Source organism: Arvicola amphibius, chromosome 4 (assembly GCF_903992535.2).
Source record: "Arvicola amphibius chromosome 4, mArvAmp1.2, whole genome shotgun sequence".
NCBI classification, from domain to species: domain Eukaryota; kingdom Metazoa; phylum Chordata; class Mammalia; order Rodentia; family Cricetidae; genus Arvicola; species Arvicola amphibius.
Genome location: NC_052050.1, coordinates 65,907,702 through 65,926,151, shown reverse-complemented (window position 1 = coordinate 65,926,151; position 18,450 = coordinate 65,907,702). Strand labels below are relative to the sequence as shown.

The 18,450-nt window shown below is 49.8% G+C and overlaps 1 protein-coding gene across 5 annotated transcripts in view; it reads right to left on the bottom strand.

Moving 5' to 3' along the window:
• Anxa6 (annexin A6) overlaps window positions 1-15,813 on the bottom strand; it is a 53,728-nt gene extending 37,915 nt beyond the window's left edge. The window contains exons 1-2 of one of the 5 annotated variants that reach the window (XM_038329077.2): window positions 15,735-15,813; window positions 3,277-3,320 (exon numbers count right to left, since the gene is read on the bottom strand). In XM_038329077.2, the coding sequence (XP_038185005.1) occupies window positions 3,277-3,320; window positions 15,735-15,783 (93 nt within the window). In that variant the 5' untranslated portion in view covers window positions 15,784-15,813. Of the gene's footprint in view, window positions 1-3,276; window positions 3,321-5,791; window positions 5,933-15,240; window positions 15,355-15,617; window positions 15,637-15,734 lie in introns of those variants that run through there. The other 4 variants (XM_038329076.2, XM_038329078.2, XM_038329079.2 and 1 more) reach the window with 4 other exon arrangements.
• Window positions 15,814-18,450: the final 2,637 nt, after the last annotated feature.

Sequence of the window (18,450 nt, the reverse complement as noted above, 5' to 3'; positions counted from 1 at the left end):
AGAGAATCCTTCCAAAGACCATTTCCTAGGTGCATCTAGATCTCATTAAGCTGACAACTGAGATTAATCATTACAAGGCTCATGTTAGAGGCAACAAGTGCCAAGATAGATTCTGAGATGGTTCTCGAAAGCTCACAGTCAGATGCCCAAGGTCAATGACCATAAGATTAGAAGTTGCCTAGAGGGGCTGTGAAGCACAATTAATAAAAATTTAGAGAGAGAAACTGGGGTTCAACCTGAAGGTCAGAAAAGCAAAATAGCTAGCCACTGGCTCTTACCTTATCCTCAGTCTGAAAATGGCGATCCTGTTTCCAGGAATCTCAGAACGAGACTGAGACTTAGAGATGTCTCCTCCTGTTTTATAATCCTTTTTAGTTCTGGGATTAAAGGTGCGCACCACTGGGATTACAGGCATGCACTGTCTGGTTTCTATGGCAACTAGTGTGGCTACTAGGATTAAGTGTATTTGTTACCACTGCCTGGTCTGTATGGCTGACCAGTGGGGCTGTTTTACTCTCTGATCTTCAGGCATGCTTTATTTATTAAAATAAAAATGATATGTCACTACAGGGCATGGAGGAGACAAGAGGCACCTGCCAGGCTGTGGGGCATGCTGCCCCCCCTATTGTGGCTACTTCATCTCTGCCCTTCTCCCTCTGTGGATGGTGTGGGTGGGTTCTTGCGCTGTTTGGGCTGAAGATAAAACAATCAAGGTGACACCAGGGAAGGATGGCTAATGGCCCACACAGGCTTGGCCAAAGTGTTCACGGAGAGAAACTAAGTGGGGATCTAGTTCAGTCCCCCATGCAGCTCTGCACAAGGATGGAGAAGTCTTTTCATTGCCTGCCTGCTAGCTCCACAATCTAAGATATCACACAGTCATGAGCACTGCAAGCAAAATGGGACTTAGCTCTAGCTGCTAACATAAAGCTATAGAAACATTCCCTCAAACCATCTAGGCCTAGCTCCCACAGGCCATGGCTCACCCCGTTATGGAAGTTTATATTCCTAAATGCCACCTGTGCAGCTACCCAGGCTACCTGTAACCAGCCTGTCCCACCCCATGCAGATAGGATTCTGGAAGCAGATACTCAGGACGGAGGGAGCAGGGGAGAAAGCTTTCCACCCTGAAATATTTAGCAGACCCCGCTGCCAGGTGGTGAGCAGCCTGGGCCCTGGGGCTCCAGCCTGTGAGGCCCCACCCCAGCTACTGCAGGTGTCCTGGGCCTCCTAGAAAGCAGATACACATTATCTAGACGGATGATTGCCTATACGGGAACTCTAGCAGAGAGCAACCATAGCCAGCTCTGGTACCCACCTCATCCTGCAGCTGCTGGGATCCCAGGACACCCACCCCTCTCTCCCTGTCTGCAAAGTGTTTTTGTATTTGTTACTGCATTTCAATACCAAATCTCACTACTAAACAGGCCACAGAGCCACGTCTCCTGGGGCCTTCCATGGGAATCATATTCTGCCTTCCTCCCAAGTTCAGTTCTTTGGAAGGTGACAGAAAGGACCCATCATCATGATGGAAGGGGCTGAGGTGAATGGACCCAAGGAGTGTGAACAATGTGCTGTGTGTCTGTGAGGGTGTGTGGGTTTGCACACGTGCGTGTGTGTGGGAGGCACACTGCAGACGGTGCTAAGAGCAGGCAATAGACAAACTTCCTTCTTCACACTGCCCCGTCTTCGGCAACCTTCTCCCTCTTGAGGTTTCTGCCCGCCAGGCACCCAGAATTACCCTTTGCCCTGACTACACTGGATTCTTTCTGTTCTGGCCTTCTGATCCAGCCAGTCTGCCCCAGACCCCTCTTGTTTTCCAAAGCCTCTCAACCCAAAGCGGGTGCCCTCCTGCTGGCCTCAGACCTTTTTCACATCCCACCAAAGCTAGTGCATGGACATCTGACTTGCATTCACACCCAACCCCCCTGAAACTTGCTTTGTCTATTGGTCCTGGCCCAAACCTCTGAACCCCAAGTCTTGGCCTGAATGATCTTCCAGCTTGACTTGTTTGAGTCATTCAGAACCCTGCAAGGCAAGTGCCTCCCATCTTCTGCCCATACACACACACAGGAAGAAGGAAGCAGTGGCAGCTCCCGTCCTGGAGCTTTGTGCACAACAAGGAATATTTTTCCAGACGGCCTGATCAGAGAGGCTATGGGACAAAGCATGCTGCTCCTCAGGGGCGTGGAGGGAAGCTGTGCAAGAGCTATTTAGAGTCTGTCTTGCATCATATAAACACGACTCTGCAAGCTGCAGCTATCCTTGGTGCATTGTGTGTCATGTCACAAGGAGGGATGATGTGAAATTAGCTCTCAGTTCGGTCAGTGGGTAAGAGGCTTGCTCTGTGACTGGAAGTTATAGAGATGGAGTAAGCAACAAAGGGGGTCTGCTGGGGGTCCCTCAGCTCATCCTCCCCTTCCAGTGCCAGGTTTGCACTGTAAGGGTAGCCAAGTGGGACCCCTTCTCAGGTAAGCCCTGAATGACACAGAGGAAGCCCTTATGCCTCACTTAGTCACATAGGAGAGAATGTTTCATTTGGTCTCAAATTCTATCACCCAACAAAGTGGCCAGACAGCATGAAAGACCGAGGTCATGATCTTCCCAGCCAGGAAAACATAACCCCAATGGGTATAACATGGAACCCATCTCTTCGGGGCATAAGCACCCCTCATTGCGATCTAGTGCCTGTCTAGTTGCCCATCTCCCTTCCTGGGGTCCCATAGTTCTGGTGGGGTCACTTCAACTTCCCACTCTGAAAAACATGTTACCCAGGCCCGGCCAATGAGGATAAAACCCAGAACCACTGAAAATAAGTTGCACTATTGTATCCGGGTCTCTGAAGACTGGATAACAGAAGCCTAGAGGTGCACGATGCCCATGGCAGGCAAGAAAGAACCTCTCAGGAATGAAGCAATCTAGAAAGAGCTGCCCACCAAAGCAGAATTCTCACTCTGTTGTCTAAGAGTTGGATCCAACCAGTCCCAAAGCCCTGCACTTCCCAGTACTTGAGTCAATTCGCATCCTTTTGTACCTGGGATACTGTGCATCATCTCTGGTAGTTTGCATAGGAAGAGCTGTGAATTTAGAGCCACTTCTAGTCCTTTAGGGATGAAAGTACCCGGGCTTACCTGAAGGTACCAGGGCTTAGCTGAGGACCCCAAGGGTTAACTGAAGGTACCTACCTAGCTTAGCTGAGGGTACCTGGGACTCTGGCCTACTGATGCTAGGGTTCCCAGACCGAAGGGTAGAACATTGAGGAGGAGAGACCCTTACCTGTGCTGTTTTGGCCATGGTCTCAGGTTCTGTAGCAGAAACCACTGTGGAAAGACAAAGAAAATTTGAGAGACCACTCCAGGACTCTGTATCTCTCTGTTTTGTTTTTGTTTTTTTCCCACTTCATTTTCCTTCTTGTTCTCATACCCAGAGACCTGGTGGAGCCAGGAACTTTGTTTTTCAGGGGAGAGTGGCTGGATTAGATACTGTACAGCCAGTCTTAGCAGGGTGGGAAAGGAACCTGGAGAAGGGGGGCTGAGTATGAGCACTGACCTAGCACTGACCCCGGCCCTGCTGTGTGCCTGGTATCTCCCCTAATCCTTTTAACAATCCTTACAGGCAGCAGGTGCTCTTTGTAAGAGAAAGAAGACCAAGGCTGGGTACCATATTTGGTCCAAAGTCATTTAGAACTCCGAATCCAGAGCCCCTGTGTGCTACATGCACTTTGTGTGCCCTTGTTCCAAGCCACTGAGAATGACTTCCCAGCCAGGCCTTCTCGCATACAAATGGGAAGAAGCAGGAGTTCCAGGGTGCCTCTCTGAGGACATCATCTCAGCTTGGGCATGTCGCATTCGCCCATCATCTACCCCAGCCAACCATGCCCTGAACCCCAAAAACACAGCGGGACATACTCAAGACTGGACGATCCCATTTTCAAAGTCCCAGAAGCACCTGGTGACCAAAGGTGATGGGATGTACCCCTGGGTGGCCAGCCAGAGGTCTCACACAGATGCCTGGGTAGGAGGCAACACAGAGGTCAATGTGACTGAGGTGACTGAGGTGGCAGCAGACAGAAGGATGGTGATAGGGTGACCTGAGGTCACTGTGAAGACTTGGCTCTACTCTGGTGGAACACGGCCATCACCACAGTGGGAAACTTGAACAAACAGGGTGAAATAGCTTACTGAAACCGGGGAAGGACTATGGGTTGGAGGGGTCAGGGACAAGCGCTACAACGAAGTCGGGACACAGGTGTATAAATAAATAAATTTATAAATAAATGAAAAGGGGAAGCGAAGCGGGTGCAGAGCTGAACTGATCTCACGAGCACTCAGCAGAAGGGCAGGAGATGCAAGTTAAGCAATCGGGAACCACGGAGGGCCACTGACCGCCACTTGGAGCGGCAGGCGTATGCGGACCGCCTTAAAACAGCTCCAAACTGCTTTGTAAGAGCAAAAATAACTTACTTGCAAGGAATGAACTAGAAAGGAGTGTGGAGCCATAGAGACCTGCAACTCAGCACTCTCCAGCCCTACACATCTCCTAACTTAGGAGACGGCTCCCTTGACACTGGTTAGGTCTGTGACTGGGGCTTAGCGCTCATTTCTGAGTTCACGGTTAAGCTAAGCACAAACTGCTGGGGGATGGGACCTGAATCACTTCCAGCATAGAGCAGACACATGAGGGGTGGTGGTTTATTGCACTGGTGGGGCGTTAGGTACAGGAGCTTTATCAGTTTGCCCCCATGTTGCCTCTGCTGGAGTCGGGCAGTCAGCAAGGAGCAGTGATCTGGTAATGCTGGCATTTGGGGGGCACAGACGGAGATCTGCCTGCGATTGAAGCTCAGCTACAGGAAACCCTGCTGTTGCCCGGGCAACAGGGGGCCCCTTGCTATAAAAGGGCAGCTCTCACCAGAAAATGAAAACCTCACATGTGAAGGGGTGACTTCCAGGACTGGGCCCAGAACAAGCTCTGGGGTTTCCCCAAGCCTGGAGACTCAAGGGGCAACCGGTGAAGGAACCAACCCCCAAACTGCCAGAGACCCGGGGGAGTGAAAGAGGCCCAGGAAGTGAGCTGACAGTAGGGTGGGAGGGCTGGGACTTGTCACTTGAAGGCCAAGGCACTTTCTTTTGGCGTGGTTGCTGGAAACTTCAGCAGCTGGCTGGCGCCCAGGCCCATCTGGACGACAGCCCCTTTCCACAGAGAGCCAACTCCAAGGAGAGGCCACCATGCCTTTGGGGGAAACTCCAAGGGCAGTTTCTGTGGGCCCATTGGGGGCCTGCCTCCTGTGTATGTGGAAAGTGAGTTTCCTTGATAATTTAACGTTTAGATTGCAGTTCAGAGGATCAGTCTGGTTCATTCCAACAAGGAAGCTAAAGGCTGAAGCACGGAGGTGGCTGTCTGAGCACTGGGGCCCCTCCCATGACAATCTACCCCACACGCTTCAGACTGGCTAAGCACCCATTGGCCCAGGATCCTAGCTGAGGCCTGAACCATCTGACCTCCAAGCCTTTTTCAAGATGGCCAGGACTCAGCTAGCAGCTCTACCTATAGTTCCATGTCACACAGCTGGAGACAGGCCCAGGGTATGTGATTCCTGCTGAGTTCCCTCTCTGGGACTTAATGAGATGAGATCAATGCACAGCTCTCCTCTTTGGGAAACCCCATTGTCAATACAAACGACTTCTCTATATTTCAGTGAGCCCTTTCCACGACAGAACACTGGGAAGGAAGGTTCTCCCCAGATCCCAGGACTCCTCAGCCCTCCCTCAATCTGTAAGTTTTACCAACTTACCAGAAAAAGATGCTCAAGACTGGTTAAAACTGGCTTCTCTCTCCTCAGAGCCCTAAGTCTCTTTCATCTGACCACCCAAGCAACTGGATCATTCCTGAAAACCCCTCCCTCTGGACAGTGACCTGGATAGCTTCTTCCTGGGTGGCTATCTCCTCTGCCCTGGTCTTTGGTGGGGGTGGGGGCAGGAACAGGGTCCTATTGCCCAACCTAGAGAATGGACAGGGGTCAGTCACTGTGTCTCCTGAGCTCTGACTTACGTAATAAGTTGTTTAAACTGAATCTCAGTTTGCACATCTGCAAAGACATTGGAATTCCAATGTGAACTGTGACACAGCAGATGAAAAATGCTTAGTTTGGCATACAGAGGAAAAAAAAGCAATAAGTGATCATTTTTATTGGGCTAAGTTTAACATGAAATCAAGATCCCCAAGTTCAAAACCTGACACTGCAAACACCTTGTTCAGGACTTTGAACCACTTGAGTTGCTTCTCTGCCTCAGTTTAGAAATTTCCTACTTAGAAATGGGAACTCTGTAAGGTTTTCTTAAGATAGTGCAAGACAGCGTGCAAAAACCACCCTTTCTGAGGGAGACCAAAAGAGCCCGCCTGAAAGTAATCGAAACGCTTTTTTACAATTTATTTATGTGTATGACTGTTTTTGCCTGCACGTATGGAAGTGTACCCCGTGTGTATCTGGTGCTTACAGAGGTCAGAAGAGGGTGTGGGAACCCTGAGACCGGAGTTAGAGATGGTTGTGAGCCACCCTGTGGATGCTGTGTCCCCTGTGAGAGCCACAAGTGCTCTTGACCACTGAGCCACTTCTCCAGGCCTGCACAAGTAACTTTTTAAATATTTCTTTTTATTTACGCTTAGGTGTGTACGTCTGTCTGGATGAACGTATGCCACACATGAGTGTATGGAGAGCAGAAGAGGGGGTTGGATTTCCAAGGGGCTGGAGCCATAACAGTTGTGAGCCAAAGGACCTGGGTGCTGGGAACCAAACTTGGGTCCTCTGGAAGAGTCGCAAGTGCTCTGAACCACTGAGCCATCTCTCTAGCCTCGGACTGTTTCTTTTTAGCGCAGTTTTGCTTTTTTTTTTTTTTTTAAACTCGATACGGGGTCTCTTGTATGCCAGCCTAGCCTTGAACTTACTATGTGTCCTCAGATGATATACAAGGTGACCCTCAAGCTTCCATCTCCCAAGTGCTAGGATTGCATGCGTGCATCAATGCACCCAGTTTATACAGTGCCGAAGACTGTATAAACCCAGGCTGGCTTCCAGGGCGCTAGCAAGCACTCTACCAACTGAGCCACACCCACAGTCAACCAAATGTATTTCCGTGCCATATGTCAAGTTGGCCATTCAGAGGAACTGCAGACCTTTGCAAATAGAACATGGGCTTTTTTGCAGGAAGCTGTTCACTTCTGCCCAATCAGTAGACAGCGAGTGCAGGCATTGTTCCGCACAGGAGAGATCTTATCTATAGGAGGACAATGGAGGTCTAATTGGCCCAAATGGAAATGACCACAGGTGACCCTGACCCGAGAGACTTCATATGCATTATAGGCCTGGGCCACTTCTTACCCCCTAGAAGACCAACCTCATCCCTTTGTTTACCTGACTGCAGGGTTCCATCATCCCACCCCATGTTTTGATTTTGTTGTTTTGAGAAAGGTCCTTATTATATAGTCCAGGCTGGTCTGGAACAGGTTACCCCCCTCCCTCAACCTCCTGTGTCCTGGAATTACAGATGTGCACCTCCAGGCAGGTTCCCTTGCCTCTTTTGGAGTGCCTGGCATATTAATGCCATACAGAGGTCATCGTTATGGTTTTCCCCTCCTAAACTGTATAATTTCAGTTCATTTCAAAGATGAAAATAAACTGGCAAGTAGAGCCAGGATGACGGCACACATATTAAGTCCCAGAACTGCAGACACAGAGACAGGTGGATCTCGGTAAGTTAAAGGCCAATCTGGTCTACATAGTTCCAGGGTAGCCAGGGTTTCAGAGTGCAACCCTGCCTCAAAACCAAACTTGGCCAGTAAAACAGTTTCACAGGTAAAAGCGCTTGCCATGCAAGCCTGGTGACCTGAATTTGATTCCCAGAACCGTGAAACAGACTCCACAAAGCTGTCCTCTGCCCCCCCCTCTCTCTCTCCACACACACATCCACGCACATCCACAGTGCACCAATAATAAATTATCTTTTTAAATGATCGAAACTTTGGACCAGCCCTACTTCAAACTGTATGTGTGAAGAGGAGGGTTGTAAGAATCTCCTTCCTACAGCGCCTTCCAAAGCCAGGTCTCTAGGCCCAGAATTCAAGGTCCTTGGCTACCCTTCATGGTTTCTGTCCCCTCCTCTCCCTAAGTCAGGAATGCCGGCTACTATCATTTTTCTACCCAACCTTCTAGTACCTAAACCAGTGTTCTAGCTTTATTAACACATTCTAAAGATTTTTTTCCCCCAAAATGACCAAAGGCCAACCTTAGAGATTAACTTAACGTTTCAGGGTCATAGCAGCCAGCAAAGTTGAGAACCAACTGACTGGTCTCAGTTGTTATCTCAACTGGGGAGCCAGGGAGGTTTCCTCTCCTTGGAATCCCCACAGGCTCCACACCACCCTCCCTTGACTGGCTTGTGGTCAACCATTGAGGATTTGCCATTCCTGTGTAGCTGGAGGTCACTGACCCTGAATGCACCATGGGGAAGAAAAAAAAATTCTCTTCAAAGAAAACTTTTCTGGGTTATCTGATTCTAGTTTTTCTGTCTTCAGGCTCTTTACAGCTCAGTGAGTTGTGGGTGACTAATGTTCATACACAGTATTCTAATAACTTGCACATTCCACTGTCTCTTCCTTCCCCCTTGGGTGGAAAAACCAGTTTTGCCTCTAAGTGCATAGCCCTTTCAATATGACGGTGGCTATTGATTCCATTTTGAGCTGGTTACTAATAACTTCTTGGACTAGTCCATTGATTGTAAGTAGAATAAAACCTTGAGCAAAAGATCATTTTTATTTTATTGCATGTGACTCATGGTTTGACCCTTTCTGGGGGACACGACAGCACAGCTATTGTGCCTGCTGTGAGCCTCTCTGGTCAGGAATGGCCGTTCCTAAAGGTTGTCTTGCACTGAGAGGCTAAGAAACCAATCTTTCCAGGATGCTTTTCCTCAAAAGCACTGACCCCTCACTCCGCTCACAAGGAAACCAAATCCAAGGTATTTTCTGGCATCTCTTCATCTAAAGTCTATCTGTCTGTCTGCCTGCCTGCCTGCCTGTCTGTCTGTCTGTCTGTCTCTCCATTACTTTGGCTAGAAGTACAGAGCTAAGTACTGTCCCGAACCTCTCCTCTGGAGTCACCTTAGATTCCCAAAGAATAACACTGTACCGAACAGATCACCCTGTGAAGAGGACAGTCATTCCGTGAGGGCAAACTCTACCCTGGGGCAGAAGTGGTCGGTCAGTAGGAACCAGAATGAGCTCCTAAAGCAATGGTATTGATAAGGACAGAGATAATGGCATCTATGAACCATCTAGAAGAACCAGAATGGAGACATTGAACTCTAAACCACATGGAGACCAGGACTAGTTGACTGTGCACAGCTCCTGCCCCAGTTCTTCCTCTCTTCAGACCTAAGACTCAAGTCAGTATCCTAAAAATGGGCTTGTGTTGCAGCCTCCCTCAGCTGTTCTTCTTCCCAACTTGGTCATATTGAATAAACTTCATATATATATATATATATATATATTTACTATATATATATATATTTACTATATATATATATATATTTACTATGACTGGTCTCAAACTGGTTTATTGGGATCAGGTGGCTAAGCCTTGCCAGCTAGGGCTGCAGAAGTCCAGGTTTACGTGATAAAAACTCCAGTTATAGCCACGAGAGGTTTCTTTAGGGACACCATTGAGAAGTCACAGGGGAAGAAAAAAAATGGAAACATTGAACTAAATTGCTTTGCTCCCCATGCTGTGACCAGAGGGGAAATGACCTGAGAAGTTGAGTAACTTGTCCAAGTCCATAGAGAAAATTACTGATTAACTGGGGACTAATGAGAAAACAAAACAAAGCAACAAACCTACTAGCAACTTAGGGTCACTAGTGGGAGCTGGGGCTAGGATAGAAACTGGGGCAGCCAAGGCTCCTGTGTCTATGGCACTGTCACCCTAGGACAGAAAATGGGACAGCCAAGGCTCCTATGCCCACGCACTGGCTGACTAATACTAAAGTCTCCTCATCAATAACTACAGAGGAAAAGAAATGAGCACTGGCCGGGCGGTGATGGTGCACGCCTTTAATCCTAGCACTCGGGAGGCAGAGGCAGGCGGATCTCTGTGAGTTCGAGGTCAGCCTGGTCTACAAAAGCTAGTTCCAGGACAGGCTCCAAAGCCAGAGAGAAACCCTGTCTCGAAAAACAAACAAACAAGAAAGAAAGAAAGAAAGAAAGAAAGAAAGAAAGAAAGAAAGAAAGAAAGGAAGGAAGGAAGGAAGGAAGGAAGGAAGGAAGGAAGGAAGGAAGGAAGGAAGAAAGAAAGAGAGAGAAAGAAAGGGAAAGGAAAGGAAAGGAAAGGAAAGGAAAGGAAAGGAAAGGAAAGGAAGCCGGGCGGTGGTGGCGCACGCCTTTAATCCCAGCACTCGGGAGGCAGAGGCAGGCGGATCTCTGAGTTCGAGGCCAGCCTGGTCTACAAGAGCTAGTTCCAGGGCAGGCTCTAGAAACTACAGGGAAACCCTGTCTCGAAAAACCAAAATAAAAAAAAAAAAAAAAGAAAAGAAAAGGAAAGGAAAGAAAAGAGCACTGGTTAGATAGACTTTTTCTGAGGGGGCACATATGTGTGATGGAACAGCTTGTGAGAGTTGGGAGTTGGTTTCTTTTCTTCTACCACGTGGGTCCTGGGGCTTGAACTCAGGTCATCAGGCTTAGTGGCAAGAGCCTTTACCGCTAAACCATTTCACTGCTCACGTCCCTACCCTTCGATCCACTTTTAAAATAACAGAAAAAGTACATGTTGTAGGTTGGGATGTAGCTCAGCTGCCAGAGTACCTGTCCAGCATGGACAAGGCCCTGGGTTTGATCCCTAGCACCGAATAAATCAGGCATGATAGTACACACAAGCAACCCTAGCATGTGGGAGGTGGAGGCTGGAGGATTAGAAATTCATCATCAGTTATAAAGCATTTTCAAGGCCAGCCTGGGGTACTGTTCGGCTGGGACTTCCAGCTCGCTCCTTTGAAAGCCTCCATTTCTCTCTCTTCAAACCTGGCTCTCTTGGTGAATCTCCAACAGAGACCGAGACTGCCAAAAGCCCAGTTCTGCATTCTTGGCGGCAGGGGTGTCGATCCAATCCCTGCATAAGGTGTTATAATTGGGTGCAAACCCAGCTTGTGGTCATCATCACCCACACCCACCCCCTCACCCTCCGCACAGGGTATTTAAGCTCCCTCCCTTAGATCGGCCATGTGACTTTTCTTGCCCCTTCTCCCGCCTTCATCTCTGGGGGCTGGAGGAGTCACCCAGGAGTTGCTTTGCTCAGAATAAACCTGGTCTTTTACTTTTTAATTCAGCTTGATCTGGCTTACTGTGATGGGGGAGCTAACCAATCCCCTTGTTTGAGGGGCGTGCCCCCTCCGGGGCCCCAGATACCTTTAAAACATCCGTGTGCATTCGTTTTCGCTCTCTTTATTTCCTGCACTTCGCTGGAACTCTGGCTCTGTAAGTTCCTCCCATTTCCTCCTTTTATTAAAGCTGAGTATTTTATAATAAAGCTAATTTGGTTAATTCCAATTGCCAACCGACCACGCCCCTTCATTACTGCATCAGCAGAGAAACCTATTATCAGGGTACAGAAAACCTATTAGCTTCATGAGACCCTATCTCTAAAACAACCATTTTAATAACAGAGTCTGAGAACTTTCTGTGTGCCAGAAAGGTTTGGTACCTCCTGGGGTAAGTCTACTGTACTTTGAAGGTTTTGGTTTTCAAAACTCCTCTCAGGCTGGCTATGCAGTTTAGTGTAGGTTATTCATCCAGCCTGTGTAAGTCCTTGGGTTCTATTCCTACCTCCAAGAAAAGATAAATCTAGAAAACGATTTCTCTTTTTCTTATGGGCTTCCCCCAGCCAGAAGGAGCAGCTCCCAATCCCAGCTGACACAGTAGGATTGAGCATCCCTCTCTCGCCCTTCCCCCCAATCCAGACACTCAAGTTTCTTCGAGAGCAGTGTCTTCCAACTCCTGACCAACAGTCATTGATCCCCAGTTGGGCAGGGCCCCAGGCATTCGTCGCCTGGCTGCCCCAGGATCAGAAACTGCCTGATGTGGGTTTGAATCCTGGGTGAGGTCACTCCGTGAATGATAAAGTCTCACAGTAGTCAGGAGTCCTGAGGTCAAAGCTCCAAGGTGCTGTTTAGAAGCTGTGTGGTGGGAAGGACCTGAGTTCAAATCCCCAGAACCCAAGTCTACCATCCTACTGCAGGATAGAAGGCAGAGACAAGAGAACCCTCGATAGCTCACGGGCTAGTGGCAAACAAAAAGAGAGACCTTGTCTCAATATGGAAAATGGGGGTAAAAACAGATGCCAGATGACTCAGCATGTGGGGAGCCTTTTGACCCGAGTTCCACCCAGGACCCACAACATGGAAGGAGATAATCAGCTTCCGGAAAGATGGCCCCTGACTTCTACATGCATACCCTGGCATGTATGTACATATTCAAATAAATAAATGCATGAAAATAAAAATATTTAAAACCTAACTCTCATAAAGATTGTGGTTAAGGTGTAAAGAATAAAGACAATTGAAGCTTTTTGTTTGTTTGTTTGTTTAAAGACAGGGTATCCCTCCCTCCCTCCCTCTCCCTCCTTCCCTCTCTCTCTCTCTCTCTCTCTCTCTCTGTGTGTGTGTGTGTGTGTGTAGCTGACTACGCTGGCCTTAAACTCAGAAATCCAACTGCCTCTGCTGGAATTAAAACAAAGGCATCGGCTACCACACCTGGCAAGAATGAAGACAAGATGAGTGTGCACATGAGGACCTTGCACAGAAAGTTCATGCACAGAAAGTGTTGTGCAAGGGCTTACAACTATTCTTCACTTTTTTTTCTTTTTTGAGATGGGGCCTCCTGTACTCAACTTACTAGGTAGCTCAGAGTGATCTTGAACTTTGAACTTCCAGATCCTGCATCTTTCACCTCCCAAGTGCTGGGATTGCAGAGACATACAGTTTATGCCACCCTGGGGGAAGGAACCATCGCATCCCCTAGGTAGGGGGCCACATTTCTAGCCACTTCTTTACATTTGAGGGCTAGGATATCTCTATCTCTGTAATGGTCTGATACCAGCATCCAACGAAGCCAGGGTTCCCCGAGTCTGCTCAGCTGGAAGGGTTCCATCAGTGACGATGACTTTAAGGATCATGGGGACAGCAGGCGAGAAAGTGGAACCTGAGGCTCAGGTAGCCTCCTGAGTACCACAACCGGCTGAGGTTACCATGGCAGCACTGACTTCTCTACACAAAGCACTCTACAGTTTGAGAGGCACTTGCATATGTGCAGGCTCGATACCACATGAAGGGTATCAGTCCTCCTTTTACAGATGGTGGAACCCGGAAGCTTCTCTGCAGGGCCAGCCTCAGTGGGGGCTTCTCAGTCCTCCAGGAGAGGGCATTCCGAATGCAAATAGATGCAGAATGTAAACAGAAGAGGCTTGATTCCAAGCCAAGAAGCAGCAAACCAGGATACAATCCTCACCCCCCTCCCCCCATGGGGAATCTGTGGAGACCACATCCTCAGATCTGACCCCACCCAGGAAGTCTCTTGAAGAAGTTGACTAGGGATGCCCTGGGGCCACCACTGAGCCTGAATGGTACTTTAAAGAGCCAACACATCTTACCAGCTGAGGGCTTGGGTACAGGTCTCCTCCTCCAGGGAGTAAGGAATCAAGGTGGGGAGGTGCCCAGCTGGTGTGTGGAGGGGCAGAGATGGGGCAGGGCTAGGGCTGGTGTCCAGGACTCCTCTGGGAGCTGCAGTGCAGATGTCTGTATGGTCTCTGGCAGCTCTCCAGTGCTGCAGTCCCCCACCCCCAGCCCCACCCCCACCCCAGCATCTCCATTCTCAGGGCAAGTCCATGTTCTGTCCATCAACAGCTGCATTCCCCTGCCTAGACACAGCAAATTGGTTCAGTATCCCAGCAGAGGGAAGCTCATGAACAAAAAGGACAGGAAGTAAAGGGACATGGTGAGCGACAGTCACAGCTGCAAGGGGATGAAGGCCTTATCTTCCCTCCATGCCCAGCCACACCCAACTCCCAAATCTGAGAGCAGTTGAATTGGGCGGTGGGGGTGGGGGGCACCGGAAGTAGCACCCACTTCAGCAGACTGCTATGGGCCACAAGGGTCCAGAGAGAAAAGAGACCCAACCAAGGGCCCCAGGCAAGCTGCAGCCCATGGACATAAGGGAGAGTTGCCCAGGGTCTTCTGCGAAGCTCGGGGCCGAAATGGTTGCAGATGGGGCAAGAAAGGCTTAGAAGTCAAGCTATCTTGTCTGGGGGTAGGGACAGCAGCTCCAGATGTGATCTGGGCAGGAGATGAGGAGGAAAGGAGGACAGATTCTCAGGGGACACCAAGAGCTCTTAGAGACCCAGGAGCCATATGCCCAAATTTGGAAGTGTCTGGGAAGACCCACCAGAGTTTAGACAAAAGGACAGGGAGGGAAGGAGGAAGCAGAGGCCTAAAGGAGCTTTTCACCGCCCACACCTGTGCTGGCCGTCAGAGCAACCCACTTTCACAGTGACTGTTTACCCAGAAAGAGGGGAGGGGGAGGCTCAGAGAGGGAAAAAGCCCGGCTCAAGTTCACACTACAAATTGGCGGGGGTCAGGATTCGAGGTCATTGGAAAGCATCTAAGGCCCTGGAGCTTTGGGAAGGCGCGGGGTTGGCTTAGGAGAAGCAGAAGAAAGAGTGGGGCCTCTGCATCCGGCTAAGCGCTTCTGTGGCTCCCCGACAGGTGAGCAGCTGCGCAATGTGGGCCAGACCATCAGAACCCTCGGGATGGACAGCTGGTCCTTCCTAGGTGGGCATCATGGAGTCTCTGGGACGGCGCGCAGCAGAGGATTCCCCCAACTCTCAAAGTTGGGCACTCACAGCCTTCCCTGAGGGTCCCTAGATCTGCGTCTCCAGTCTTCCCAAGTTTTTCCACCAGTGAAATTAAAACGACCAGGCGTCCCCAGCCTCGGACCACACCCTCGGCGGGGCCGGGGTTTCACCATCTCCCCTCCCCCGCAGGGGCGCTGTCACCCCACGCCTGCATCTCAGGTTCCCTCCAGGGACACACCCAACCGCGACACTCCGGGGAGGCCGTACCCCAGCAGGAACCCAGCAAGCAAGATGCCGGTCCCCGGTCCCTGCAGCCATGGACTCCGTGCCCTGCAGCGACTCTGCACACTCACCGTGCGGGGGAGGCCTTAGGTCAGGGCGGACAGACGACGCAGCTCGAAGCCCGTTAGCCTAGCAGCAGCCGCAGCGCAGACTGGGCTCACCGTGGCAGGGGACACGTGGCACGTAGGGACCAATCGGGTTCGCTCGCTGCCTGCCCCGCCCCGCCCCACCCCACCCCGGGTGCTTCACTTTTGGAGTCTGGGTGTCACCAGCTGCAGGGAAAGGGCGTGCGGGGGAGGGTGCTCACCCGGAGTACCTGCCATCTCCTACCTGGGTCGGTTCAGTCCCAGACCTGACGCCTCCAGACTGAAGGGGACTTGGAAAATCAGAATTAAAGCCAAGCTAAAGTCTTGTTTCGTACACTTTCTTCCACATTCTTGCCACTTACTGAAGGGTTGTTGAGAAACAGAAAATTGAGGCTTCTCAGGATCCAAGTTGAGACCTTCCCGGACTGATCAGATTTCACGCCTTTCCGCGTTATCGGGTCACAGACATAGTCACTTACTTTGTAGGGAAGAAAAGCCCGGAGGAGACAGTGCTTCGCCCAGGGTCATACAGCTTGCAGATCGTGGGGCTGGGAATCCAGTCCTGGGCAGGTGGCTCCCTTGGTCTTGCGCAGTGCGCTCTGGTCGAAGAGGGTCAGCCAAGAAGACCAGAAGTTGCCGCCCAGGTCTGTGTGGAAAAGCGGCCATCTCTGGGAGTCCCTAGGAAACAGGTGGCCGGGCTTTAACAAGAGATGGCTTTCTGCTTGGTGGCCACAGAGCGGACAGCAAACTTGTTTGGTGTTAGGTTCTTCTCTGAGCTTCTTTAAGGCTCATCCTCAGGGGCCAGTGAGCTTGCTCAACAAAGGTGCTTGCTACTAAACCTGAGTTTGATCCTTGAGAACCACTCTGATAAAAAATAAAATGTAATTTTTAAAGTTCCTAAAAAATATTATCCTCGGGATCTGTCCCTAGTTCAGAGACTTAAAAGCCTCTTAAAAGGTCTGACTGGAAAACGTGTCCCTCCGGCTTTCTGTTTCACCCAGTGAGCATTGATTGAGTGCTTGCTGCAGCTGGAGCCAAGAGAACAGGTGGGTGCTGCAGCCCTGCCCCACCCTTGGGGACCTTCCAGTAGACAGAAGGTTTTGATGGTTTTTCGGGGAAGCCTGGGGCCTGAGGTGGAGGAAACACGAGAGGTGAAGCAGGTTGGGCAGGCTAACCTTCGGAATGGGAATGACAGAACTTTGGAGAAGAGCAAGCTCAAGTGAGAAACCAGCGGAGCCTGTGTCCCCCACTGTGAGGCTGAAGCAGAAGAAGCCAGAGGTACAGGAGTTCAAAGTCATTGTTGGCTTCACATCAACTTCGAGGCCGAGACTCCATCTCAAAAACATGCAAAACTGGGCTGGGGGTTGTGACTCCATCTGTAGAGTGTTTGGCAGGCACGGATTCCTGGCTGGATGGCTGGCACCACATAAAACTGGATTTAGTGATGCACACTTGTGATCCCAGTGCTCAAAAGATCAGAAGTTCGAGGCTATCCTTAGCCACATAGCAGGTAAAGGACAGCCTGGGCTACTTGAGTCTCTCAGACAACTAAATAAATTAAATGTAAAGAAGATAATGGGAGAAGTGGTGGGGGAAGAAGACAGAAGAGGGCTGGCCCTGCCAAGATGGAGGTCAGTGGTCTCCTTGCACACAGTCATAGATGCTGTCATTTACTGAGCATTTTTCCTGAGTCACACCGTTATGACTTTGTGTGTACAGGTGTGTGCATGCGCTCACCTTTGAGCAGAAGTGCTACAGCATCCATGTAGAGGTCAGAGGACAACTTGCAGGACTTGGTTCTCTCAGGTTCATGCGGGTCCCAAGAAGAAAACTCAGGTTGTCAAGTTTGGGGACAAGCTTCTTTACCTGCCAAGTCATCCTGACATCCCTGTACACCTTTTAATTATAATGTCATATCTAGTCCTAAAATCCATTGTTGGAGGCCGGGCAGTGGTGGCGCACGCCTTTAATCCCAGCACTCGGGAGGCAGAGGCAGGCGGATCTCTGAGTTTGAGGCCAGCCTGGTCTACAAGAACTAGCTCCAGGACAGGCTCTAGAAACTACAGGGAAACCCTGTCTCGAAAATCCAAAAAAAAAAAAAAAAATCCATTGTTGGATATTTATATTTATTTGTTCAGCACCTACTATGTGCCCGGCCCTAATTTCAGAAGCTTTATCATAAAAATAAGATCTCTGTTCTCATAGTCTGCATCCTGCATCCTAGCTCAGGGGAGATGGATACATCATAGCAATGACAACATGTGAGCTGGGACAAAAACTGTGGACAAAAAGGGGGGAACAGGTGACACATGCTAGGTGACAGACATGAGTACTTACTAGGGTGTTTATCAAAGGCTAAATCTGAGAGATTTGAAGAGGATGCAGAGGAGGTAAAGTCAGTAGGACTGAGCGGACACATATAGGAAACAGTTGTGGGAACAGGGCTACAGTGCCTGGAGACCAGAAGGGGTCCAGGGTATGGAGGCAGCAAGAGGCAGGGACAGAGGAGGGATCAACTGCAGGGCCTGGAGTCCTTGGGGGGCTGCTGCAGGATGTTGGGTAACGGAGAGGCAAGGTTGAGTGCACAGCTGTGTAAATGCTGCGTCTAACTCCATGCCATTTCTTGACTTCGAAAAGCCAGTCCCTTCTCAGCAGTCACTCCCCGTCTCTCCTGAACCCGTCCAAGGATGAGATGGGATCAATTTGCTTTTCCTCCTCAGTCATACCTTGTCTTTTTGTCAACCCCTCTCCCTTCACTTCCTCTCTCCTCCCCCATTTTTGGTCTTTTGAGACAAGGTCTTATGTGTTTGAGACTGGCTATGAACTAATTCCTGGTGTAGTTGAGAATGGCCTTGAACTTGTCATCCCCCCACTTCTCCCTCCCAAGTGCTCCTGTTTACAGTTGTGAACCCCCACCCCTTACTCCCACCCTCACGGATTACATTTCTGTCTCTATGGATTCTTTTATCCACTTTTACCCTTGGAGTCTGGTCTCATTTGGTATCCCTTACTTCATCTACCTTGGAGCATGTGTTGGTAGTTCCTTTTAATGGCTGAATAATATTCTGATGTGGAAGTCTGCTGAATTTTGCATTTCGGTTCATCGACTGGTGGGAGTTAACTCATTTCAACTCTCTGGCTATTGTGACTGAGCCACTACTAACCACTGGGGGCACAAACTTGAATGCCAGTGTG